At 43.7% G+C, this 26,917-nt stretch overlaps 1 protein-coding gene across 5 annotated transcripts in view; it reads left to right on the forward strand.

The window, feature by feature from the left end:
• Positions 1 to 26,917, forward strand: part of Ntrk3 (neurotrophic receptor tyrosine kinase 3) — a 399,848-nt gene that overhangs the window by 87,933 nt on the left and 284,998 nt on the right. For all 5 annotated transcript variants that reach the window (XM_021166476.3, XM_029479478.2, XM_021166477.3 and 2 more), the window contains exon 4: positions 13,902 to 13,970. In XM_021166476.3, coding sequence (XP_021022135.1) covers positions 13,902 to 13,970 — 69 coding nt within the window. The remainder of the gene's footprint in view (positions 1 to 13,901; positions 13,971 to 26,917) is intronic.

Consider the following 26,917-nt stretch of genomic DNA (forward strand, 5'->3'; position numbering starts at 1 on the left):
CGTCACAGTTTTCTCTTGTGAAGCTCCTGGACCGCGGTGGGGGTGGGCAGGGACCTTGGCTCCCTTCCTTCTGACTGCGTCCCCTCCCCTCCTTTAGCTGTGTAAGGGTTCTTGATTCTTCCTTCAGAGGCTCTGTAGACTGTATCTTTGTTTGTTCTAGTCACGACAGCTTTTGAGGAAAAAAAAAAAAAGAAAAAAAACCCAACGAGGTACGTCATCAATCACGTGGAGCCCCTTTAGGCCATTGACTGGCCAGCTTGCTTACCACGTGGGTGGCCTGGCCCAGAGCCTGAATCAAGTGCCTGCCCTGCAGCGCCTCCCTGGGATTCCAGGGAGCCCAGGAGCTTCGGGTCAATTAGCTTTTGGTTAATTTGCAAAGAAACTCGGAAGGAAGGGGAACTGAGTCCCCCAGAATAGCCTCCGGAACACTCAGGGTCTAGTGTGAGGTAGACAGTGTGAGGAAACAAACTTGAATGGAATGTCCTTTTACTAGTTTGCACAAGCAGAGGAGGTCAGGTGAGGGGCATCGGGACTTGGCCCACAAGCTGAGGAGGGGACTGGGGTAGAAATGAGGAGGCAAGCTATTTGCTGCCTCATTAAAGTGCTTTCCATATTACTTTATGAACCTATGTGTTTTATTACATTAAGTGATGCGTGAATGCAGAGGATCGTGGCCCAGGCTGTGGTATTTTTTTTATTGGGCTTGGGCCTGGTGAGTAGAGATGGCTGTTCTAATTAAGGAATAGGGTGTGCCATGAAGGAGAGGACACAGGATAGTCCTTGTGGACAGCTGCTTTCTATGCCCCATTTCTCATACCCAAGTCGCTTTTCAGAACTCATGTGGGAAGCCTACTATTACCTGCCCCCTCTTCCCATTTGGAGGAGAACAAATTGAGGTACCAAGAGATTGCATAGATTATACTAGCATCCTGGGGATGGGGATTGTAGAGCAAGAGCTAGCATAAAAGACTCCCGTGAGGCCAAAGACCATGGCCTACCTATCCCTTTTATCACTCACTGCATCAGAAATGAACCCAGCCAAGAAAGGAGGACTGATGTGAGGATCAGGAGGTGGGACACTTCCTGGCCCTCTCCTTAGTTACCCTTGCTGGATTATTTTGGGAATTTTTTCTAACCACTAGGGCCTTCATTTTCCTCTCTTGTGTCCAGGCTCCAACACCAGCATGCCTAGGCACAGGGAAAGGAGGAAGGACCACTTATTGTCTTCTGAGTGTGCCCTTCCACCCTGAGAGTGGGAGACTGTGTTGACACAGAAAAGCATTCTTACCCCAAGGGAATAGTGAAGGGCTCTCAACACCTGGATCCTGGCTGCTGGGCTGTTTCCTTGATATTCTTGCCAGGCTGTAGTCAAGAGAGGCGATTTTAGAACTGAAGGCTGTGAGAGGAACGGGATCCCAGTCAGATCAGGGCTGTCCTTTAGTCTCTTGCTGGGAAAGACCCTCTTGTGGATGCCAGAGGCAGCAAAGAGTTAAGAAGAAGAGCGCCTTCATCTTTCTCAGAAGTTGATTCATCTATTTTTGGTGGGACCAGACTGAAATGGTGGGTGAGGGAGAGTGTGTAAATCTGTGTGAATGCAAGCCTGCAGGTGAGTGTAAGTATGTGTGTGTGTTTATGGTGTATGGTTATGTGTATGCAGCGTGCTTATGTGCTGTACTCCTGTGTGTGCGTGATGCATGTGAGCTTGCAGTTTCCACTTCCCAGTGGGAAGAAGCAGAAGCCACACTTGCTGCAGCTGGAATCCTCTTTGTTCCTTGGCCTTCTCCCTGCTGGGTCCTTTTTGTTCTTCTACCCTGGCTGCTGAGAAGGAAGAACTTCCCTCCCTCCAGAGCCTTTGGAAATTCATCTCTTCAAAGGACTATTGGAAGACTTCAGTTGAATTTGCCCTGTGTCTGTTGAACTTGGGTTCTGGTACTATAAAGGGTATAAGAGGAAGAAAAAAATGGTTTTTTGCTTCCAATGAAAACAGTACGATGAGCATGGCCATAGGATATTTAAAGCTGACAGTCTGAGATGTGGGCAGTGGAAAATGTCCATCCAACATTGAGTCGGGGGGGGGGGTTAGTGGGGGGGGGAAGAAGAGGTTGAGAAGATGTCAGAATGGCAAACACAGGCTGTCTTGTTGGAAGACCACTGAGGCTGGCCTGTAGGATGAGGACATGAAGGGTGCAGGAAGCATAGGGTGCAGTGGTGTGCTGGAGAGGGACCAGGATGCTGTCAGAAGCAGTTAGCATGGAGATACCATTGGGTTCATGGTGAGTTTTCAGGGCTATGTATGACATAGAGATAAAGGCTGAAGGGCCACGAGAAGCAACAGGAGGTTGAAGTCTTCTCAGAAATACTTGGATTATAAGCTAGATTTTATACTTAACCAAGTGGGCCAAGAATTCTGGAAGACTCCACCATTTTGCTCCCAGCTAGTCTCCTATGTATGCAGCCAGGGTCTTCTTACTCAGGATGTGTGCAGTCCTGATCCCAATCTTCCAGCCTTTAGGGATGCTAGAAACTGCTCAGTGAGGTGGTGTTGGACAATGGGTGTACTTTCTTTTCTATTGAACATGCTCTTGACAGCTGGATTTGTGGACAGTGTTGTCCTGACTTGACTTTGTGAGCTAGTAATTACACTTTCCCAGATGTTGACAGCTTCTCTTTCCACTAAGGCCTCCAGTCAACAACTGGGTTTCCCAGATGGTGGATTGCTCTGCCTTGGACATCTGTGGCTACTAAGCACTTGAAGAGTGGCCAGTCCTAATTGAGATGTGCTTTGAATGTCAAATGCACATTTCAAAGACTTACTACAAAAAACAATAACAACATAAGAATGAAAAATATCTCAGTGGTGGTGGTTTTGATACTGATTGCAGGTTGAGTTAATGATATTTTCAGGATATTGATAATTCTTTCCACCATTTAAAATCACATTAATAGAAAATTTCAGCTGGCATATGGGTCTTACATTTAATTTCTGTTGAAGGGTACTAGTCTAGATTAATGTGATAGTGTATACCTTTAATCTCAGTACTTGTGAGCATAACACAGGAAGACTGAGAATACAAGGCCAGCCTGGTGTATATACCAAGACACTTGTCCACAAACCAACCAACCAACCAACCAACCAACCAACCAACCAACCAACCAAAAGCTAGAGAGTAGAGAGATAGGTCAGTTGGTAAAGTGCTTGCCCTGTAAGTACAAGGACCTGATTTCTACCCCAGAACCCACATGATACCTAACAGGTAATGCATAGTTGTAATCCTGGTGCTGGGGAGCCCAAGGCAGGAGGATACCTGGGAATTTCTGGAGAAGCAGCTTACCCTATTTGTCTAGTTACAGGCCAGAGCTACCAAGTCTGAAATGAAAGGTAAACAGCTTATGAGGAAGACTTGAGGTTATTTCCACAAGCATGCATATGCATGTGCAAGCACACCTACATGCACACTCATGAAAGGAAAGCAGGCAGGAAGGTAATGAAAGGAAAAAATAGAAAAGGAGAAAATGCCAGCCCAGGGTAGAAGTTGTTAGGCTTTTCCTATGAAGGACCACAGAGCATTTTCGACTTATAGAATTGTTGCATCTATTTGACTCCACTGTGAATGTACTAGTGTGAATGTAACCTTGTATCAGTTATCTGTTGCTGCTATAACAAATTAAAGCAGTTGGTGATATAAGGCAATGTAAATACAATATCTTATACTTCCATGATGTGAAGTCTACACTGAGTCTCTGAGGGCTAGAGTTCATGTGTCAGTAGGGCCTTGCTACTTCCTGGAAACTTTGGGAGACTCTCTTTCTTGATGCTTGCAGTTTCTAATGGCCACACACATTCACAGCCCCTCCTTTATCTTCAAAGCCAACATCTCATCCTTCTGCGACTAGCTTCTTTGGCTACATTTCTCTCTGACCTTCTCTCTTCTTTTGGCTTACACTTAAATGCATATTTTTTTATTAATTCTTTTGATAGTTTCATGCATTGTATCTTGGTCACAGTGACCACTTTCCCCAAATCCTCCCAGATACAACTCTCTTTCCATACCCAACCACTGGTGTCCACTGTTTCTTTTGTAAACTCACTCAGTTCAATTAGTGCAAAGTATACATGCTTGGATGTGTGGCCATCCACTGACTCGTGTTCCTCTGCACCCATAAACAAACTCGTGCTTCTCTCTTAGCAGTCATTAGTCCCCTAGGGCTGGGGCTTAGTGACTGCTTCAGGTCTCAGTTCTGGAATTTTGTGTGGCTTGAGCCTGCACAAGTCTTGTGTCTGCTTTGAAGGACTTCTGTGGTTACTGTTGGACAACAATGTAACATAAGGAAATTTTCCTGGTGTCCATGGTTCACACCCTTTACCACCTCCAGGAAGTCCCCTTTGTTTGGAAATGAACAGTTCCAGTGTGACAGATTCTGAACATGGGTATCTTTGGAAGGCTATTATCCTCCTTAGAATATGGCCATAGGCAACACAAAGACAGCAGGAATGACTGCTTTCCAATAAAACTGCAAAAAACTAGACTGTCAGCCTACTGGCTGGGGCTTTCTGAGTCTCAGTCTAGACATGCGTTCACTAAGTATGTGATGAGGGTATCTTTTTTTTTTTTTTTTTTGGTGGATATGCTATAGTGAAGGGAAGGGTCTGTGGTACAGTAAGTTTGAGAGACTCAGTAAGCTAGGGACTTCTCTCATTTAAGGCCTTGAGAAGTTCTGTCATAAACAAGTCTCTTCATATTTTCTGCAGTAGAATGATTTGTCAGATATTATGCTCCCCCCACCCGGCATAATACTGATGAGCATACTAGACACTTAGATTCTTAGGAACCCGCCCTTGGAATCCCTGACCTAGCCCAGCAGAGGGCAATTGAGAGAAAGCTGCCTCCAGTCTCCTGATGTAAGGTCAAGACTCCAGGCACGTCACTTGAGATTTGATTAGAGAAAGCATTTTGGCTTCATTAAAGTTCATTAAATGAGCCATCCAGTGTAATTTAGCTGAATAAAAATGGCTCAGATGGCTTTAAACCCCACCCCCTTTTACAACAATTTAATTGAGGCAAAAGCAAATATATCAGTGATGCAGAAAAATATTTCTCGGCCTTCAAGAAGACTCTTGGGCATCAGTATCCATTTTCTTGTTATGGAATCTGGATTTTAAGAGGATTGGTTGTGGGGTTTCCTCAGTACTATCATTAGGTCCTGGTGATGAGACCCTACCCCTAATGCTCCCTGTCACTCTCAGTGCATAGAAGTCACAGAGTCAAGACCACGAGGGGTGAACTCCTGGCTCTTGAGCAAGTGGTCAGTAGAATGTCAGCCTAATCTTACTCCCATAATGCTGTAGTCTGAATGTTGGTGCTCCACAGACTCATTTGTATAGTTCCTCATCTCTAAGGTGATGGTCAGGAGGAACACTTTCAGGATGACATTAGATCCTAAAGGCAGAGCCTTCAGTAGTGGATATCAACCAAACATGAAATATCAAGTTACAGTAAGACTAAGCACCTCCGCTCATATTAAGGCTGGAAGAGGCAAGCTGGTATGAGGGAAAGGGTCACAAAACCAGGCAAAAGAGTCCGAGACAGCCCCTGCTCCTGCTGTTAGGAGTTCCACAAGAAGACAAAGCTATACAACTATAACAAACATGTTCTCTTTATGGGGGGGGCAAGAAAAAGGGGTCAGAGACACATCTGAGGAGGTGTTAGATGTTAAGGAGGGGAGAGACACATCTTTCAAAAACTGCCTCTGTGCAAGAAATAACTAAGCTTTGCTGTGTGATGCTTCCATGTGGCAAGCCGCAGGAGCCACTAGGAGCTGTGGGATTGGGAGGGGGTTTCTGAATGGCAGAGCTGAGTGCACAGAAAACTCGTGATGCGCGGAGGGAATGTCCTTCAGCAGCTGCTGAATGAATCCTCCAGGAACATCCAGAAGCAGTGGAATTTGTCTTGGGAATAGGAGTTGAAAATCTTTTTGGTCTTCTGTTTTTCTATCACACTAATCTCTTGCAGGAGGAGGCTGGGGTATACCTAGGGGCTTAACAAATGGACCAATAGAAGATTGGATATTAGCAATTGGAACTTGTCTGGGAGGCTGGTTCATGTGTGATCATGCATATACAGGGTGAGGGATGACAGCATACCATGGGCTTAGAGTCCTTCCCAGGCTATAGTGGGCTGTTCAAATTGGTTGTCATGCCCTTGGGTCAAATGAAAGGGCTGAAGACGTGTGTATTAATTTTCTGGGCCTACTATGACACCACACCATAGTTCAAGTGGCTTCAGCACTTTACAGATCTGGAGGCTCAGAGTCCAAGTTGCTAGGTTTGACTTCTTTCAAGGCCTCTCTGTTTAGTTTGTTGGTGGCTATATTCTCCCCATGTCTCTCCATGCTCTTTCTTCTGAGCATTTCAATGCCTGAAAGACATGAGCCAAGTTGAATTGGGACCAACCCTAATGACCACCTATAGTCTTTGTCACTGCTCTATAGGCCTTAGCTCTAATAGTGTTAATACTCTTAGGACTCCAACATGGAAATCTGTAGGGAAGGCACCATTTCATACCATGACCATAGAAATCCAAACCTATGTTAGAGTGGCTGAGATGATGTAGAGGTGTGGCAAGGATCTTGGAGTTGGAAAGGAAGCCAGCTGACAGAGGGGTCTGTGATGTTGACGTGAGTGGGTATGAGTGGCTGATTGTCCAGGTTAGTGGTACATGGATGGAGCAGAATGGTTTAAGGAGCATGAAGAAGTCCTGTTCTTTCCTCAGCCATCCCTGACACAACTGAATAGTAAGACATACTGCCCACGGAGTCTGCTTCTGCTAGAAGAGCTGATGTTTCTAAAAAGTTGTCCCACTCTTAGTCCAGGAAGTCCATCATCTCTGTCTTCAGAATCTCCATTGATGGGTTCCACTGTCCCCCTTTTAAGTCTCAGTGCCCAAGTTAAGGGTCATGGGAGAGCTCCTCTGGTTGGATTCTCCTGATAGTAGTGTCCATCTTGCTAACCCTTTATAGGCTAACACGACTCCTAGGCTAGAGGGTGACTATCAGTCATAGGGCTCTGCTCCTGTTAAATAAAGATGTAATCTCCCTTTAGGATGGTCCAGGGGCTGCTTCATCAGAGAACCTGTCTACCAGACAGAGTGGCAGATTGCCTCAGAGGATCCCTGTTTTCTGCATGGTTAGTGTAAGGAAGGCCATCTCAGCCCTGTCTCTCCACAGGGTCCAGAGTGTGGCCATATGTGTTCTGTCTTTGTTTCCAAAGCTCCCATCATCCCTATTTATTGCCTCTGGACCACAGAGTCTGGCTGAGAGGAAGCCAGATATGCAGAACAAAATTAATGGCTTTATATGGGAGTCTCAGATGAGAGAGAGGGACGGGGACACACACACACACACACACACACACACAGGCAGACAGAGACACACAGAGAGACAGAGACAGTGAGAGGACAAAGAGGATATCCTGGGGTTTGGATTTAGGAAAATGTTTGATGCTTCATCTCATAAATACCCACTCACCAAATTAATTTGATGATCAGATGGTTGAGATGCTGGCCGTTGACCCAAGCAAAAGTCAGAGGCAGATGACAATGGATCTGTTAGGGAGGAGGCACTAGGAGGAGGCTGCCATAGGGCTCAGAGGCAGAGTGACTCTTAATTAAACTCTTGTCTGATGAACAGCATATCCAGAGCATCAATAACTGCTGACAGATGGATCCAGGTGAGGTGTCAGCAAGAAGGAAAACTGGGGCAGTGAGTTTTGTCCATCTGGATGCTAATGCCCGGCAACACTCCAGACCTCCATTTTCCTATCTATCCTGTGTCATGAGAATGCATAAATGTTCAAGAGGGCAGGATGGCCAGAGGATGGCACACCCTGCTTGTGTTTGTGAAGTATATGGTTGTCTCTGGACCTAGGTATTACTATTGTGAGTCTGGGTGCCCAGCTTAGACACTGCATTTTTTTTCTGGGACTTGTGTGGCAGTGTCTTTGTATGTGGAAACGTGTGTGAGGGTGTATGTGTGTGTGTGTGGATAGTGTATGAGTAAAGTAGTGGCCACTATAATGTGCTTGAGAAATCTGAAGAACCTTTCCTCATCCAGATGGGGCTGGATGGGTGGAGGAGGAGTGGGCTGGAGATGAAGCCACACCCCTGTGGCAGAATAGAAGCTCATTCCTCTTTACCAGGTGTCCCAGGCCCCCAGCTGTCTTTTCCATGTAATAAGGAGGGGGATAATGCTATTTCTTATTCTTTATTTGCCCAGAGTGCCTATGATTTTCTTTCTTTCAGAATCCAATTTTCTCTTGACATTTCTGCCTGTTGTAGCAAAGCGTGACCTTTGTAAGAGGACATGGCTGGCAGCCTACTTTCTGCCTGGGGCTCCCCGGAACTCCTGGCAGGCTCCCTGCCTGTTCCTTTCTCAGAAAGGAGCTAGTGTACCTGGGCCAGGCCTGCCTCTAGGGTGGCTTGTTCCTATCAGAAGCCTCTTTGGCCAGTGGCCTGCTTTATCAGGAGCCTGTGCCTTTAGGCTCAGTGAGCACAGGGTCCCTGCAGGCTGCCAGTCCATAGCTTCTGTAGCATAGGTTGTGTTCAGTGGAGCTCTGGAGAAAACTGGGGATGTAAAGGTGCAGGCTGGGAATCTTTGCAAATTTCTGCCAGAATTCCCTTGTGTTGAGTTTCTCTCTCTCTCTCTCTCTCTCTCTCTCTCTCTCTCTCTCTGTGTGTGTGTGTGTGTGTGTGTGCACATGTGTGAGTGCACATGCACACATGCAGGTACACACATATAGGAGAAGGCTAGAGGTCAGCTTTTGGGTGTCATCTCTTAGGAGCCCTATGCATTAGTTGTATGATTCGGAGATGCTATCTGGATGGCAGGCTCCAAGCATCAACCTATTTCTACCTCCACTGTGCTTGGGTTACAAACTTGTCCTACTGTATCTGGCTTTGGATTTGCATTCTGGGACTTCACCTTGGGTCCTTATGCTTGCATGACAAATATTTTATTGACTGAACTATTTCCTCAGTCCCACTGTTCAAGTTTTACTCCCAAGGATGCTATACTTATTGTACATAAACAATAAGCAGGAGAAACAGAGACAGTAAAAAGGGCTTCTACCTGGGTGATCTAAGCACTCAGATTTGATACAACGTCACGCAGGCTAATAGCAATTAAGTCCTAGAGTCTGCTGCTGAGACCTGTGGCCTTTGATCCCAGCTTCTGTGCTCCAAGACTACTGGTTATGTTTGGGCAGCGACTCTCTGGGAATTTTCTGGACCCATTGCTGCATTTCTCTGAGCAGGAGTGTTTGCTTTGGGGAGCTTGCCCTGGGGTTACCTTAAATGATCTTGGTACAGTTCTTGTATAATTCGTGTTCTCTTCATAAGTGATAGTGGTAGAAGTTTGTAGGACTAAGCCACAGGGGCTTTGTGAAGCAGAACATGATGGTTTTCATGTCCTGAGACATGCGTGGGATTTCTTAGGATCATTGGGTCTTCCCGGAGAGCTCTGTGGGCTCAGAGTCAGGGAAGAGAACAGAGCAACAGACTTTGGATCTATCTATAAGGGGTCTCTTTTGTTTCTACACCAGTCCTCCGAACCCTCAGCATTGGGTTGCATTATCAACAGCATCCTATACTGTCTTAGAAAATTTAGTAGGTTTAGGACAGTGTAAGATCCAGTTACCTTATCACAAATAGGTGGCAGCTAATGGGGGTGTGTGTCCTGCTCCGTAACTGTTCTTATGTTTGAATAGTTGTTTTTGTTTCACACTCAGTACATTCTCAGGCAGGTCTATGGGTCTCAGTACAAACCCATTTCTCTGACAGACTATTTGGCTTCACTCTCTAGGTATCTAACAGACATCTCAAACTTAATGTTTACAAGGAGCAGGGACTCTTTTGTCAATACCTTAACCTTTAATAGATGTTACTTATAAAAAATGATGAGTTTAATTTGACATTTTTTATAGTTAACTAATTAGATTTATGTATTACTAATATCACATTTTACAAGATGCCAATACAATAATTTCAGAGCCAATTGATAATGATAAAACTTTAACCCAATTATTCTAACCTTTAGATAGCACCACATTGGCCTCCATTCTGGTTCTTCTCCCTCCTTCCCTCCTGAGACCTCTCTATCTGTTCCCCCAACTCCTAGCTCTGCTTCCCTTTTCCTGTTCAATCACAGACCTGCCATTGCCCTAGTGTGATTGGACAGAGACAATCCTGCAACATTTCACCCTTTCTGTTTAATTAAAAAAAAGACTTTCTCTCAAAATATAAATTGAACATGATTATTACTATTTTGTAAATTATATGGTATAAGATAGACCTAACACCCAGTCCAACATTTTTGCCAATAAAATTGAACACTGTCCTCTATTCTAACTTAAAAGGCTATAGTTCTGCACCTGGCTATGTCTTGGCTTTAGATTGAATGTCAATTGAGAACCATTCTCTTAAATCTGTTCCTCTCAAAGTAAAAAGTCTAGGTTAGCTAGGAGACTATGTAGTTTTTCAACCCTGTCAGAAATCCAAGAGCAATTGATATTAACTGAAAATATATAGGAAGCCTGACATAGCTTTCAAAACTTAGCCATTTGATGGAGACTTAATACCCAGACAGTTCTTTACTTCAAAACGTTGGAGCATCATTCTTCAGTCTTCTGGCCAGGGTCATCTGACAGATCTAGAGAAACAGGAATATTAAGGACTAGCCTCCTCTGTCTCGGCAGAATTACGCTTTCCTAAAATTGTAGTTGTGTCCTTTCTTTGAACAGTATTATGTCTGTAGATGAAAAGAGGCAATTCTTGTCTAGTTGTCTCTCTACAACCGGAGTAACTCATAGATGCTCAATTTCTTCTTTGAATCCAAGACAAGGAAAGCTGTCAGGAGTAGACTAGTCTTAATAACAAATGAATAAATAACATTGAACATCACAATCTATGGATTTCTGATCTTTGTGAAAACCAACTATCTATGTAAAGTAATCTGTTAACTACTCTCAGCTATTTCTAGTTAAAATCTTGAAAACACCCTAACAATAAACTCAGAGCCATGAATTTGCTATTTGGCCCTAAACTCACAGGCTTAAACATCTCAGATCAGTTTATAATAACAGCAAAAGAAGAACTGGGTCTAAGCCCTGTACTTTCAAATATTTAGCATTAATAGAAGAAATTTATACCAATGATAACCTTGGTTGTGCATCAAAATACATTCTGCACCAAATAAGAATTTATTGCTTCAACTTAGTAACAATTATAAAGATATCTACCAAATGAGATAATGGCTATATAATCAATTCTAGCTATTTCCTCCCTGTTCCAAATATGACCATTTATACATTCCCTAGAAAGACAACCTATTAATAACCCTCTCCAGCCCAAAAGCCCAGGGAACTGGGTCGATGACTCTTTGTAACTTCTTCAAACTGAATATGGGTGTTGAGATATTATGGAGTGGGGGAATGGGTAGGGAAAACAGGATTGATTAGACTTTGATGTCTGTATTTTGACTGTATCTGGCTGGTGTCCAGGATATCAGGAGTTCCAGCAGGCCAGTTCAGCATGCCTGATGAGGAAATTCACCAAGGCTGTATATTCTGTAATATATAAATCTTTAGATACATCTGCCTCCATTCTGGTTCCCCCTCCAGCGATCGATCTCTCTAACATGCAACATATGAGTTGATTATATCCATTGCCATTGCCTTCTCTTACATTTCTCTCCTCTGTCTGTTATCTGATCCAAGAAGATGATTTTGGCTCTACTGCCCAAATGTGATGGCTTAGTTGGTTTCCTCATCTTATTAAATGCTTCACTAGTCACCAGTGGATTCATGACTTTCTTTGTTGTGACCAAAGACTTGACATGAAAACTTAGGAAAGAATATTTTGGTTCATGGTTTAAGAGAGTCCATGTTTTCTTGGTAATATATTTCCAAGGACTCATTCCTAGTTATTTTTACCTCCTTTAGATACATCCCACCTTCTAAAGTGTTTATGACCTCTGAAAATAGTGCCACCAGCTGGAGAAGAAACATTCAAAATATGTGTCTTTGGAGGCTATTTTGTATTCAAACAATAACATCCAGCACTCATTTCACTGTCCTCTTTGCCTAGGGCAAGCTTTATGTTCTGATGGCTTTATCTCCAGCACTTACCTTGAACCCATCTCTCCTCATTGCTCTCTTCTCTTCTCTTCTCTTCTCTTCTCTTCTCTTCTCTTCTCTTCTCTTCTCTTCTCTTCTCTTCTCTTCTCTTCTCTTCTCTTCTCTTCTCTCCTCTCCTCTCCTCTCCTCTCCTCTCCTCTCCTCTCCTCTCCTCTCCTCTCCTCTCCTCTCCTCTCCCCTCCCCTCCCCTCCCCTCCCCTCCCCTCCCCTCCCCTCCCCTCCCCTCCCCTCCCCTCCCCTCCCCTCCCCTCCCCTCCCCTCCCCTCCCCTCCTCTCCTCTTCTCTTCTCCCCTCCCATTTCCCTTACCCTCCTTTTGCCTCCCCTTCCCATTTCCCTTTCCCTTCCCCCCTTTTTCCCCCCTTCTTGCTTAGAAGGTAGTTGAGGTTTCCCAATTAGCCTGCCAACTTAGTCCCCCATTAAAAAAAAGAGGTATTTAGCTAATAACACATCACCCCTAAGAGCCACCCAACACTTCCTATTGCTCTTTGGAATAATACCAGTCTCTTGCCAAGGTCTGTAGATGTGGCATGAATCCCTGGCTTGCTTATCTACAGTGAATCTCTGAAATGTCATTCCTGGCTTTCAGCCCATTCTTATTATTTCTTTTGCCAGGTCCCATGTTACCTTGTCAGAAGGCTCTTCTCCGAGCACCCAAGTGAAGCTGTCCCCCTTCCAATTGCTCATGTCACTTTGTTTATACTCTTCCTTCTGCTTACTAATTTGCAATTTGAAGATAAGGTTCTGTCTTTCTTGTCAGTGGACTACGTCTAAGGCCTCAGCATAGCATATAGTTGACTTTTCTATAGCAAGTCATCTAAACATAAGTGACATGAAAGCATGTGTGTGGGTGTCTGTGTGTGCATGTGTGCACACCCACATGGGTGTGTGTAAACAGGAGTCTGTGTTTGCTTTGTTACCTATGCATTTAGTAGATACAAATATACACGTTTGTGTAGAGATGGATATTCATCTAGATGGAATCAGCACCACATCTGTTCCCATCAGCAGAAGAGTACATTGTTCCTGGGTTGCCACTTCATTTCTTGAGGTGTCTAACTACTGCCTTTAAGGGCTGTTGTCACATCAAACGTTGTTTGTTGAGCTCGGCAAAGTAATAACTGTGGACGTGTTTCTTCTTTTATTCAGAAGACTAATGGCTGCTCCCTTCCCCTGTACATCCTAATGAGAACAATTAAATAGCCATTAGGAGAAGAGATGTGTGAACAAAAGGCTGATGTCTTGATCACTTGAATGGGCATGTGTTCTGGGGGAGGAACGGGTAAGAAGAATTGATCAGAAACCTGAAGATTTCCTGCCTGTGTGGATGTAAAAGATATTGTGAGCTTAGCTATTCACAGAACTATTGCCTAGTTCTGCTTCAAGCGGGCTCCCTGAACATTTATGAAAGGATATTCTGGAGGGGTAACCAAGAGAACCATGTTGTTTCTTGGATGTGTAAAACCCTATCCTTTATAAAGGCTTTAGCATCCTCTTCACATCTGCCCTGTGGTCTCAACTGTTAGCAGAAACACCATTAGCAGTGTATATGATGGTATATAATGATAGCTCTATCATTAGATACATCAGGTAGACATTAGAGTGAAGAAAAAGAAGCAGAGCAGAGCCTGCCTCTAGATGCCAAGTTCTACATCCAGGGCATTCCTGATGCTGGATCTGTCCTTTAACTGCCCCTTTTATTTGTCAATTTTGCAGAAACTTGTCAAGTAATCGGCTCACCACACTCTCCTGGCAGCTCTTCCAGACGCTGAGTCTTCGGGAATTGTAAGTTCGGAATTGAAGACTTTGTCCAGGTGGTGGAGTGCTGGTAATGGATGGGTGGGGAGTATCAAGAGTATCAAGAATTGGAGCCACCTGGTGGCTGGGTTGTTTGGGTTGGATAGCATTGAGCATACCATGTTCAGGGACAGTGACCCACCCCATCTCTGGATTTCACTTCAGATGCTGTTGCTAGGCACACTTTGTTTCGAAAAGACAGAGTCTTATCTTCTATCAGCATTTAGTTTTGTTATCTGCAGGAAATTAGCAGTAGCAGTTTTAATATTGATAATAATAAGTATCTCAATTAATTTGTAATAAACAACATTTGCTATAAATAATTTTGTAGCTTTACCAGGTATGCTTTTGCTTACATGAGCTTAGATTTACCACAACAAGAGCCATGGAAGGTAGGTATCCTTTTCTGCATTTTGTGAACTCTGAGCCCTAGAAACTTATTTGAGAATCAACTATAGTTTTATTTATAAGGACTTGCATAACTGATACTAGAATATGGCCTTCCAGCTTCCGACTGAGTGGCCTTTACAGTGCTCATGATTTCCTGTCAACTTATTTGGCTCGCCATCTCGGCGTTGTGAGCATGGGAGAGGGCATTTATTTGTTTTATCTTCCTGTGGACTACTTAGCTCTGTTGCATTCCAAGGCTGATCAATGCACTCCTACCCCAGCCAGCCATTTTGTGCAAACAGATGTTGGCTGGATGAGTAAAAATTCGTGACCAGTGCTGGGGGAAAAGAACTCATGTTGCTGTGTGAGTCATCAGGTCATCTCTGTGCATGAAGGACAGTGTATTATGTTGAGGGAATAAATCAAGGAATATATTGAAATGGAATTGAGGCATGGATGGAGTTAGGGAGACTGAGTTTTAGAGACATTGCTCGTGTGTTCTTTTTTACTTGGTGACTCAGATCCAAATTCCCTGACTGTGGGCACAGTGCCTACTAAGAAGCAATGACCTTGGACCATGATCTTGGATCTCTGCCTTGGCTACAGGCCTTTCACCTTCTCTTTCTACCTGTCCAGTTATAACCTTGGTTTTCTCAGACCAGCTGATAGAAATGAGACTATTTACACCCTAGTAACCCATTACCCCTGACAACTTTGCATATTATCCTTGTCCCCATGGCTTGATTGCTTACATGACACTTTCCAAAGCCATCCCAGGGACAGATAGAGAGAGGTTATCACTTTGAAGGTGTTGCTAACTGGGATTTGTGGTCATATCAGTACTTAGAAAGTTAAAACTGAAAGACTATCAGTTTTAGTTTAGCCTGAGCTACATAAGTTACAGGCTAGTCAGTTTAGGCTGCACAATGAACTCTAGCCTCAAAAAAAAAAAAAAAAAAAAACAAAAAACAGGCAATATTAGTGTATATTGCTTTCCTTTCTTAGAAGTGTGTGTGACACACACACACACCCCAGCCAGGGTACTACTCTGGTATTCTGTTATGAGTACCAGTAGGCCCAATGATCAGAGTTCTTAGTCCCATTTGATTGAGATGTAGGGATACCAAAAATACCTCCTACAATAGCTAAAGGAAGGTAAACAAAATGTTGCTGATAAAACATTCTCCCAAACATAATATGTCACAGACCTCTGATGTCAGGACTGTTGAACTTAGTGTGTTCTATTCATTCCCTCCTTGAGCTAGATGTAGTATGGTGGAGGATCTTAGGGGTAAGTTGGTATGGCTACAGCAATTCTTACCATCACTGTTTCCAAACTACTCTTTTGTGCTAGGCACTGTGACAAGGAACCTATTATGTATGCTTCTTAATAGATTTTTTTGTTTGTTTGTTTTTGGTTTTTCGAGACAGGGTTTCTCTGTATAGGCCTGGCTGTCCTGGAACTCACTTTGTAGACCAGGCTGGCCTCGGAACTCAGAAATCCCCTGCCTCTGCCTCCCGAGTGCTGGGATTAAAGGCGTGCGCCACCACACCTGGCTTTCTTAATAGATTTTAATCTTTAGGACAATTCTGTAAGGTAGGAATTCTCGCTCACACTCCACATTGGAGGACCCTGAGTTGCTTAGTAAGGGAAGACTTTTGTTTCATGTCACCCATTAGACAAATGGTAGTAGGCAGACTGAAAATCTGGACCCATGCTTAACTGTCCCCCACTGCTTTTCAGCCTATTTTATACTCTTCAGTAAGTGTGTGGCCATGCCTCTCTGCTAGGTTTCCCTCTGTATCAGTTACGTATTTCATTGTTGTGGCATGGATAAGATAACTTTCCTCATTTAGACCAGTGGGTAAACGGGGACTGGGTGAGACACAAGGTAAGGGAGGATGGGTTTGTTTTAGCTTAAAACAAAGAGAATATTGCCTATCATGGTGAATAGGCATGACAGCAGGAGCATGGGGCAGCTTCTGCAGCCAGAGATCAGAGAGAGATGACTGCTGATGCCCTCCTTACTGTCTCCTTTTTATTCAGCCTGAGACCCTAATCCATGTAATGGTGTTGAAAACATTTAGGACATGTCTCAGCCCCTCCATTAACCCAATCTACAAGCTCCTTCACTGATAGACCCAGAGGCATGTCTCTTAGGTGATTCCAAATCCAACCAAATTACAAACGATGAAGCAGGCAGGCAGGCATGGCACTAGAGTAACAGCTGAGAGCTTACATCCTAACCCACAGGCAGGAAGCCAAGAGATCACACTGTGGGTAGTTGTGAGCTTTTGAAACCTTAATCCCACCCCAAGACACACCTCTCCCTACAAAGCCACACCTCCCACCTTCTTCCCAAACAGTCACCAACTGGGGACCAAGTTTTTAAATGCCTGAGACTGATAGGGGGCATCTCATTCAAACCACCACAAAGCATGATGACCTCCAGCTGATTGGGGGCAGAAGGTCTGTCTTTCTTGCATCAAGTTCTTCTAGGATCCCTGCCCCTTCACATAGGGGAGGACAGAGACAGCACTCCTCAAGAAGATGTCAGGGTCTGCTAAAGGCTGAATTATTGAGAAAATGTTCAGTGTTCTTTCTAAGAAATCGTTGGATGTGAAATCAATTGTGCGCTGCCCCGGTGACCTGCTTCATGGGGATTTAGAAACAGTTGTTCTGTGGATATATATTTAAAGAAAATGTCACATTTCTCCCAGAGGATCATGGGATTCTGCATTCATCTTTCCCCGGGATCAATATACCGGAGAGCTAGCTGTAACTTATGGAGGAATGAAGACATTCCTGGCGGTGTGAGTCACTGTATGAGTGCCACCATATCCAAACAGTATTTTATTTCTGTCATAGTGTTAAATCAGAAAAAAATTGTAGTGGTGGATGAAGAAGCCCCCCCCTAAGGAACCATCACCCTGGTAGGGGTCTATTTTTTGAGGAAGAATTGAAAGCTGAGAGTCGAAAATTTATCTTTGGGCTGAAGGGGACTGCACATTGGCTCTTAGCTGTGGCTATGATTAAAATCCAAACAATTGCATTTCCTGGCAAATGGAAGAGGGGATAGGATTTTTCTTGTCTGATTTCTTGATTAGTCCACATGGCGCCATCTGCCATGAGCCATCTAGACCGCCAAGGTCTGCTTGATGGAGCCTGTGGGATGGAGTTTGGGGATGTGTCCGGTGTTTTCAGAGAGTGTTGGCCTTGTAGGAGAGGGACTCAGTGTGCTGGGGTAGCCAGGAGAGTCATGAGCCAGCTGTGTGAAGCTTCCAGCGAGCATCTGCAGAAACACACAGGGTAAATGGGTTATTTAACTATTTCTTAGCATGTTTCCTTCTGTGACGGCACCTTTGAGAGCCTTTGCCATGCCCGAACCAACTTCTCTCCTACAACACAATTCTTGAAGTAACAGTTGGTGATGTAGTTGACAGAGTTGAAACTCTTCATGAGAAGGGTTGAGTATGCATTTTCATTGGGAAAGGAGAAGAATGGCACCGAGTAATGAATAAATACAAGATCCTGGCTCATCCTTGAAGCTGCCCCATATGGGAGTTATTTTAATCTGTTTTGCAAATGAGGGATTCAAGGCTTAGACAAGTCAAGTCATTATACCAGGATCATATGGCTGGTGAGTTGGTAATCTGGAGACTAATATTATGAATTTCAGGGTGGTTACCACCTGAAGCCACTGTTTCTGAAACTCATTCTCTTTCACCCCCTCACACAGTGCCACACTATGAATGTTCAGCTTGTCCTCTCAGGAGCCAAGATGACCCGCACCCCTGATGGCAAACCCCAGATTATCAAATCATTTCAGAATTCTTGCTGTGTGCCAAGACCCTTCTTGTACTCTCGTTTTTGAGAGATTGGAGGGAGGACCTTTGGCAAGCGTCTGACTAAATCTTCCTCCAGTTCAGGAAGTGCCCTTCTTAAAGAGCAATCTGAGAATATCCTCTGAACTTTGCTATGGTGCAGCCAGCAGTATTTCAGTGGTAGACCTGATGGAATCTGACTTGGCATTGTACTGTGCTCAGGAGTTTCTGGCTACTATTTTTTCCCCTGAAACTGGAACTGTCTGTCCTTAGATCAGAGCAAGATTCTGCAAGATTGTTTTAAAGATAAAGGATGAATAAGGAAGAAAAGATGTTTGGGTTCTGAATCCCATGGTACAACTTAGGCAATGGCAAGAGGCACCAGAAGTTCATCAGCCCACAACATAGAAACCTTCCAGAAATACTCCGAGGACCATTAATGCATCTTGAGCAGGCTTCTCTTAATACCCCACAGACATGGAGCAGACATGATTAAAATAGATTTTCTTAAAGCAAAGTGATAATTATGTCTGTTGTAATTTGCAGATTTAATCGACTTGGTAAAACACTCACTCAGTGTTTGAAGGAGGCTGGGCTGACCCTGGCACTGTCCTTCTCCTAGTTTTGAATGTGATCACTCTGATAGCCCTCAGTCAAGGCATATCCATCCAAGGAATTCCATCACTAACTCTATTGCTATTGTGGTAGTTTTGGCTTCATTGTGACTCCCCTTTAACTCACAAAGTACGTAGACACATATTAGTGCTACAGAGAAACTGTGTTGGAATGCACTTATCCCCACTTACAGATTTTAAAGTTGAGTCTTGGTGAGTTTTCTGGCAGTCCTATTTCTGATACCTGCCTTATTAAGTCACTGCAAACCTGGTGACTTCAAGATGACGGAAACATTTTCATTTGTCATTCTGAGGCCATACGTCTGAGTTACAGTGTCACCAGAGCACCTCTACCTTCAAAGACTCTGAGGTTTAAGCCCTCTCTGACATTGCCAGATACTGGTTGCTCTTGGTGCTTTCGGATTTGTGGCACCATCCCTGGCTCTACTTTCCTTATGACTGACATCCATTTTTCCTCCAGACCCACTCTAAAGATACTAGTTCTTGCATGTTGGTTTAGGACCCACTGTAAATCAAAATAATCTCAATCCTTTATCTTTACCTTGATCCTGTCAACAAAGAAGATCCTACTTGTAGATCCTGGGGTTAGGACATGCACCAATATCTCTAGAAGGCACAGTTCAACACATTATTCAGGTTAACTAAGTAAGCTCAACTTGCATCTTTTATTTATGCACTTTTAACACAGTTGATTATCTTAGGGAGGCCTAGGCTGCACACTTTGTCAGGTGCGCAGAGGCCTTGACCTGCTCCTGTGGGTATCCTCCCTCTTTTGTACAATCTGGACCCAGAATTGTACCTGGCAGTGCTGATGGTCTGAGGGGAGATGAAAATCACCGTCATGATGACCGGAGGGCAATCAATGCTTTTTGAACAGAGTCATGGCCTTGGCTGATCCTGCAAACTTGTTCTTTTGTGCCTGTGCCTGAGTGAGGCTGAGTTAATCTGTGGGAACTCCCCAAGGCCCTGTGATTAGGCCTTGGGCCATCTTGAGGCCAGGGCTGGGCACCAGTAAACTGTGCCCTGAAGCAGTTGCTGCTGTATTATTCATGGGGCCTCTTGCATTATTGATGGAGCACAGAGCAGGGCTCTAAGCTGAGCAAGTCTGCCCCAGAAGTTATGATTGAGACTCCTCTGCTGAGCTCAGACTGCGTGGGAGAAGGGAACCACAATGTCCAGCTTAGAGCTAGGACTTCTGTGTCTCTCTTTTTTCAACCTCTCCTTGTCTGGATATAAAGGTAATTGTGCATCGGATCCATGGGATGTGCAGGTTGTCCCAGTTTGGAACTTAAACTGCATTTTGCTAGGCTGTCTTCCTAAGAGGAGTAGCCACCCCACATAACCTCCATGCCCACTGTTCCCAAGCAGTTCCTAGCAGACTCTGGTGAACAGCAAGGCACTGAATCTTCAGGTACATCCCTTCTCCTGGACCAGACTGTAGAAGTAAAGCCCAGGAGAGAAAGGATGGAAAGAAATGAGCTGTTAGTGAGCCAGTGCCTGGCACATCCCAGACAGCTCAGCTGACTCTTTTGCCAGCCCCAGGATCCATTGGCATGGTCTGCCTTTTGGGCCACTGAGATGCTGGGTTATGTCCTCACATGGAATCCAACAAGAGGTTGGACTGTATTAAGCTCTATGTGGCTTGAGGCAACACTGCTTAATCTCCTCACTTGTCTAGTCTGATCAGTGCAGGTAAATAATTTGTTTGTACATCTATTTAATAATGAACGGCTGCATCTTGTCAGGCGAGCAGCTGGGGAAATCCAGGCTGACTTGGCTCAGTTTGCACATCTTGGAGCTCCTGGGCTTTCAATGCCATTCAATGGGGTTAACAGGCCTCTTCCCAGGTCTCTGCATGGGAAGCCCAAATCAGTCCTTTCCAAAGACTGCCCTCTTTTACATTGATTGAACACTGATCTTGATTTTCTGCTTTCCTAAGAATGTCCTTAGGATCAGATGTCCCTGGCTTCCGTGGAGAAGGATAAATGAAATGCATGTGTAGGACACTAGGACAAGAATGATAGAAATACTAGTCTGGTTATTTTCTCTTTGTGTATGTGTGTGTGTGTGTGTGTGTGTGTGTGTGTGCGCGCGTGCTTGCACGAGCGTGTAAGTGCACACTGTGACCTCTGGAGCCTAGAGGTCAGCCTGTTAGTCCTCAGGTGCCAGTCACCTGTTTTGTGGGTTAGGGTCTTTTATTTGTCTGGGACTCACTAACCACTAATCGAACCCCAGAGCCTCTGGTTCTGCCATCCCACTGCTAGTTTTGCAAGTGTTCACCTGATCTTTTTCCTGGATCTGCTCTCTTTCTTTCTCTCTTTCTTTCCTTTTATTGACTTATTATTTATAATTCATTCATTCATTCATTCACTTTACATTCCAATATCAGCTCCTCTCCTCCCAGTACCTCCTCTAACACAGACCCTCCACTAACCCTGCTCCTCTTCTCTGAGAAGGGGTCCCATGGGTCTCTCTCTCTCTCTCTCTCTCTCTCTCTCTCTCTCTCTCACACACACACACACACAGGCACACACACACACACACACACACACACACACACACACACCCTGTCCACCCCACTCTGACTTTCACTCCTGCTGTACTCTGTCTCTTTCTGTCTACTCATGCTTTCTCCTCTGCTTTCAATCCAACATTTCTTCTCCTGGTTATTTCCCACCCTCTGGAGACCAACAGCCCATCTTTTGTAGCACACTTCCTTCCTCTTCACTCTTTCTTTCCCTCTGCTTTCCACTCTTTCCTTCGATTCCAGCAGTACATCAAAGCATATCTTGCTGTTTATACTGTCTGCAGAACAGTTGTCTCTCCCCAGTTTTTGTCTCTGTACTCTAATGCCTTAAATGGTGGGCAATGGAAACCTGAGGTAGAGCTCCCATGATCCTCTCAGGTGAAGGTAGTAGATGAGGTGATGTTTACTTTCATAATGATCCCTGAGGTGCCATTTGGCATTTCCACCCTTACCTTCTTCTGAGGGGACAGTGGAGCCTTTCAGAGACGGTATGGCAATGACCAATAGAGTCTGTGGTAATGCCTTGTGGTCCTGTACATTTTCCTCAGTTTCAATTTATATATTTAAGGAATATATTTTTTCCTTCTATTGATGGAATACATCAATGCCTTCTTCCTCCTTCATTCTCCCAAAACCTCCCATGATCCCTCCTCACCCCTGATGGTCTCTTATTCTTTCATTATTACTGCTACATATGCTTGTGTACAAATATGTAGCTATAACTTTCTGAGTCCATTTTTGTTGTGTGTATATGATCTCAGGTCCAACCAGTCTATGTTGTGTAAACAACTGTGGAGGATGGAGTGCATTCCGAGGAGACACTAATTTTCCTTCGCTCAACAGTTACTAATTGCCCACAGTTCTTTGTCTTGGGATTGGATCTGGTGAAATTTTCTCCCTTTTGCTTAAGCATATATATCGATATTGTCACTGTTCAGGTCTTTTTAAGGCAGCCCTTTATGGGAGACACAATCTCAGAACAAACTTCTTGGTCCTCTGGTTCTTACAGTGGTTCTGCCCCCTCTTCCTCAGTGGGTCTTAGGTGTAAAAGTCATGTTGTAGAGTTGGTCTCTCTAGAACCCGTTGTTTTTTACATTGTGTCTTCTTGTGGTTTTCTGTAATGGTCTCCATTGGCTGTAAAGAGAAGCTTCTGTGGCGAGGAATGAGAGCTACATTTATCTGTGGGTACAAGGATAAGATTTAGACTATAGTTAGGAATTCGGCTGGTCTAGTAAGACTAGTAGGTTCTCTTCTAAGTTTTAATAACCTGTCTGGTCCCCAGGGAGTTGGCTAGCTTTCTTGTGCCAGGCATGGTTTCCTGTTGGGTGGGCCTTAAGTTAAGTCCAATTAGACAGGTGCTGGTTATCATTAACACATGAGTGTGGCTATTGGACCTTTAGAGATATTTTAGGGATATCTTGCCATGCTAATCATTGTGATTGATAGGCATCACAGCTATATAAGATTACTGACTGATTTCTTCCTCCAGTAACTTGGATAGTACTTTTTGATATTATGGAAGATAGATTGCAGTTAGGATGCTTTTAGTCCAGATCAGTGGTTCTCACCCTTTCTACTGCTGCATTCCTTTAATACAGTTCCTCATGTGGTGACCCTCAACCATAAAGTTATTTTGTTGCTACTTCATAACTGTAATTTTGTAATGTAAATATATGATATACAAGATATCTGGTATGTGACCCTCAAAGGAGTCATGATCTCTCAAAGGGATCTCAGCCCACAGGTTAACTGCTGGATTAGATCTAGCTCCAGTCTTCCAAGTCCTGTGCCCTAAGTGTGTGGTGTCTTCTTCAGAAGGGTCTGACCTTCGACCTCTGAGAGACAACCAAAGGTAACAGCAAATAGTGTATATTGTTTAGGGACCCACAACTCAAACGGGGTTTCTCATGCCTGGTACTGGGGGTTTTGTTAGATCACCTGTAACCTTTGTGGGAGCCTTGCCAGCACAAGTGACACAACTTTGCTTCATACATAACTATTATTTCTTTGGGGTTATTTGTCTGTCTTTCTCTTTCTCCTTTTGTACTGACTTCACTATCCCCTTCCAATCACAGCCTCTTCTCCATTTCCACCACACCCTTTTTCAGATTTTTGTATTCTTTTATTCCCCTTAAATTCTCCCCTTCCATCCTACAGTATAAATGTCCTTTTATACTTTCTGGTTTCTTCACTTACTTTTTGTTGTATACCCACTCCTGCAGATTCAGAGCTAGGGAGCTTTTGTCTTTCTGGGTCTAAGTCACTCATTCAATATGATCTTTTAAAGGCTCATCAGTTTACTTGAAAAATTTAAAGTTCCATTTTTTTATAGTTGACTAATATTCCACTGTGTTTATGTACCAAATTTACATTATCCATTCATTTGTTGAAAGACAATTTCCATTTCTTATCTATTGTTATTTTTGTTTTTTGTTTTTCAAGGCAGGGTTTCTCTGTAGAGCCCTGGTTATCCTGGAACTCACTCTGTAGACCAGACTGGCCTCGAACTCAGAAATCTGCCTGCCTCTGCCTCTGCCTCCCAAATGCTGGGATTAAAGGCATGCAGCTCCACTGTCTGGCATTAAAAGAGCATCTTTGAACATGGCTGAGCAAATATCTGTAGAGATGGATATTGAGTCCTTTGGGCATATGCCAAGGATGGTATAGCAGGGTCACATCATAACTCATTTTTAGCTTTTTGATGATTTGCTATACTGATTTCCAGAGTGCTGTCATCTGCTTTTATTCCCACCAACAGTGAATGAGGGCTCCCCTTTCCTACATCCCCACTAGCAACAATAGATTAGGGCCCCTCTTCCCTATATCCCCACTAGCAACAGTGAATGAGGCTCCTCTTTCCCTAAATCCCCACTAGCATTTGTTGTCAACAGTTTTGTTGATCTTAGCCATTCTGACTTTCTGAATGTGGGAGACAAAAAATCACATGGTCACATCAGTAGATATAGAAACACACTTTAACAAAATCCAGTATGCTTTCATGACAAAAATCCTCCAGAGAGTAGAACTTACCTCAACAAAACAAAGGCCATGTATGAGAAATCCATGGTTAGCATTATCTTAAGAAGAACTTGAATCAATCCCATTTGAATCAAGAACACGATGGTTGCCCACTACTCCAACTCTCTTCCAATATAATGCTTAAAGCACTAGCTAGAGAAATAAGGCAAGAAGAAGAAATTAAAGGGATACAAATAGGAGAAGATGTCAAATTATCCTATTTTGTAGATGACATTATATTTGATATTATATTTAAAGTTCCCTAAAATTCTACCAGGAAACTTCCAGAAGCAACATAAACAATTACAGCAAAGTAGCAATATACAAAATCAACTTATAAAAAAAAATCAATAGCCTTTCCATACACTGACACTAAACATGTTGAAAAAGAGATAATAGACACATTGGAATTTACAGTATCCTTAGATAGTAAAATAAATAACGTGAATGTAACTCAACTGAGGAGATGAAAGAACTCTTCAGTGAAAACTTCTGATGTAGGAAGAGATGAGAGGCATGCTAGGAAATGGTGAGACAGCCTGTGTTCATGGTCCAGTAAAATCATTACTGTGAAAATGACTATCTTACAAAAAAGCAATTTACAGTTTCTATGCAATTCCGATTCACCCCAGCATTATTCACAGGAATAGAAAAAAAAAACTTAAATTTATGTGGAATCAGAATAGACCCTGGATAACCAAAGCAATTCTATTCCAAAAAAAAAAAAAAAGATACTGAGGGACGGCTATTGCAAATTAGAAGGTATATTATAGAGCTATAGCAGTACAAACAATGTGGTACCAGAACTGAAACACACATATAGACCAATAAAACAGATGACCCAAATATGAACACTTGTAATACTGTGTCTATATGATATTTGACAAAGAGGCAAAAAAAAAAAAAAATCACACGCGTTGAAGAAAAGGCAGCATTTTCAACAAATGGTGCCGGGAAAACTTCCCTTCCACATGCAGAAGAATGAATTTATACTCATATATGTTACCCTGCAGAAATATCATCTCCAAGTTGATCACATCTCATTTTGAAACCTGCCATGTTAATTCTGCTATAAACAACAACAACAACAACAACAACAAAACAACTCATAAGTAGTACTCTATGAGATATTTGTGTAGGAAGAGATTTTTTTGTAGGACTCCATTAGCCTAGGAATTAAGGCCAACAACTTGACAATAGGATCTCGTAAAACCAAAAAACTTTGATATGGGCAAGGAATGAATCAATGAACTGAAGAAGAAACCCAGAGATTGGGAGATAACATTTGCCAGTTTCAATGTGAACAGGAGTTATGAGAACAAAAGTTCAGGACCACAGGGCCAGGCCCTACCAACCCGACTAGCTGATGCCCGTATGTGAGTTAGAGAAGATGGCCCTCATCAGCAGAGATGTGGCTCCATTCCAGAGCATTGGGTTTGAGATTCAGCATTGCACTGGCTGGATTCTTTGAGAAATGCACAAACTGCCCAACTGTACATGGTGACCCTGTGTTTATAAAACATCCTAACTGTGGCCCAAGCCCTTTGTCTTAGCTCCCAGTGGTTTCCTTACTGCTCTGTGGACAAATTCCAAATATCCCACTGTGCTGGTAAACTCCTCCACCACTTCTCCTTCCCCCATCAGGCACCCCTTGACTTGAGCCTGTGCCCTGGCTAAACTTTGCTTTCCTTGACTGCTTCCTTCTACCTCTTCCCTTAGTCTTCCTGACAAGAGCTCTGGAAGTCAGGGAAAGAGTATGGGTGGCTCACTGGGCTCTACAGCATTCACCCCAGGACAGCAGTGGGAAGTCTAAAGACAGAGGGTCATGTGAGAAGCTCAAGCATGGAGCATGCATCTTAACTCCTTGTATTTATTATTTTTCTCACTGCTGTGATCAAATAATTCACAGGAGCAACTGAAAGAGGAGTTTATATGTGCTCATGGTGGTTGGAGGGTACATTCCATCATGGTGGTCAGTTTATTTATGATGGTTGGAGCGGAAGACAGCTGGTCACATTGCATCCACAGTTGGAAGCCGAGACAAGTGGTGACCCTCAGCCTGCTTTCTCTTTGTAACTCAGTTCGGGATCTCCCAGTCCATGGAATGGTTTCATCCATATTCAGGGCAGGTCTTCCCTTTTTCATTTAGGCCCTTTATACCCAGAGGTGTGTCTCCAAGGTGTTTATAAGTCCAGTCATCAAGCTGACGGTGATGATCAACCATTACACCCTTCAGACTTTGGTTGGACTTCCTTGTTTGTGCAGGGACAACAGTGGCTACTTGTTGGGATTGCAGGGAGAAGCAGATACCCAGGAAAAGTTGGGTCCCTTCCTATCCCTCTTCTCTGAGAGAGCCTGAAGAAGCAGGAGAAGTCCTGGATGCTCTCAGGCTAAGGATGATAAGCTGTGTGGCTGTTTGTACATTCCACCTGTGCTGTCCTAGCCATCAGGAACATGGTTCCTCTCTCTGAACCCCACTCCTTTCCTGCAAGCTGACAAATGCTGATGCTTGCCTATCTATTTTAGAACTTGCCAGTTGT

The sequence above is a fragment of the Mus caroli genome, unplaced genomic scaffold, assembly GCF_978045245.1.
Source record: "Mus caroli unplaced genomic scaffold, Mus_caroli_1 scaffold_8, whole genome shotgun sequence".
Taxonomy (NCBI): Eukaryota; Metazoa; Chordata; class Mammalia; order Rodentia; family Muridae; genus Mus; species Mus caroli.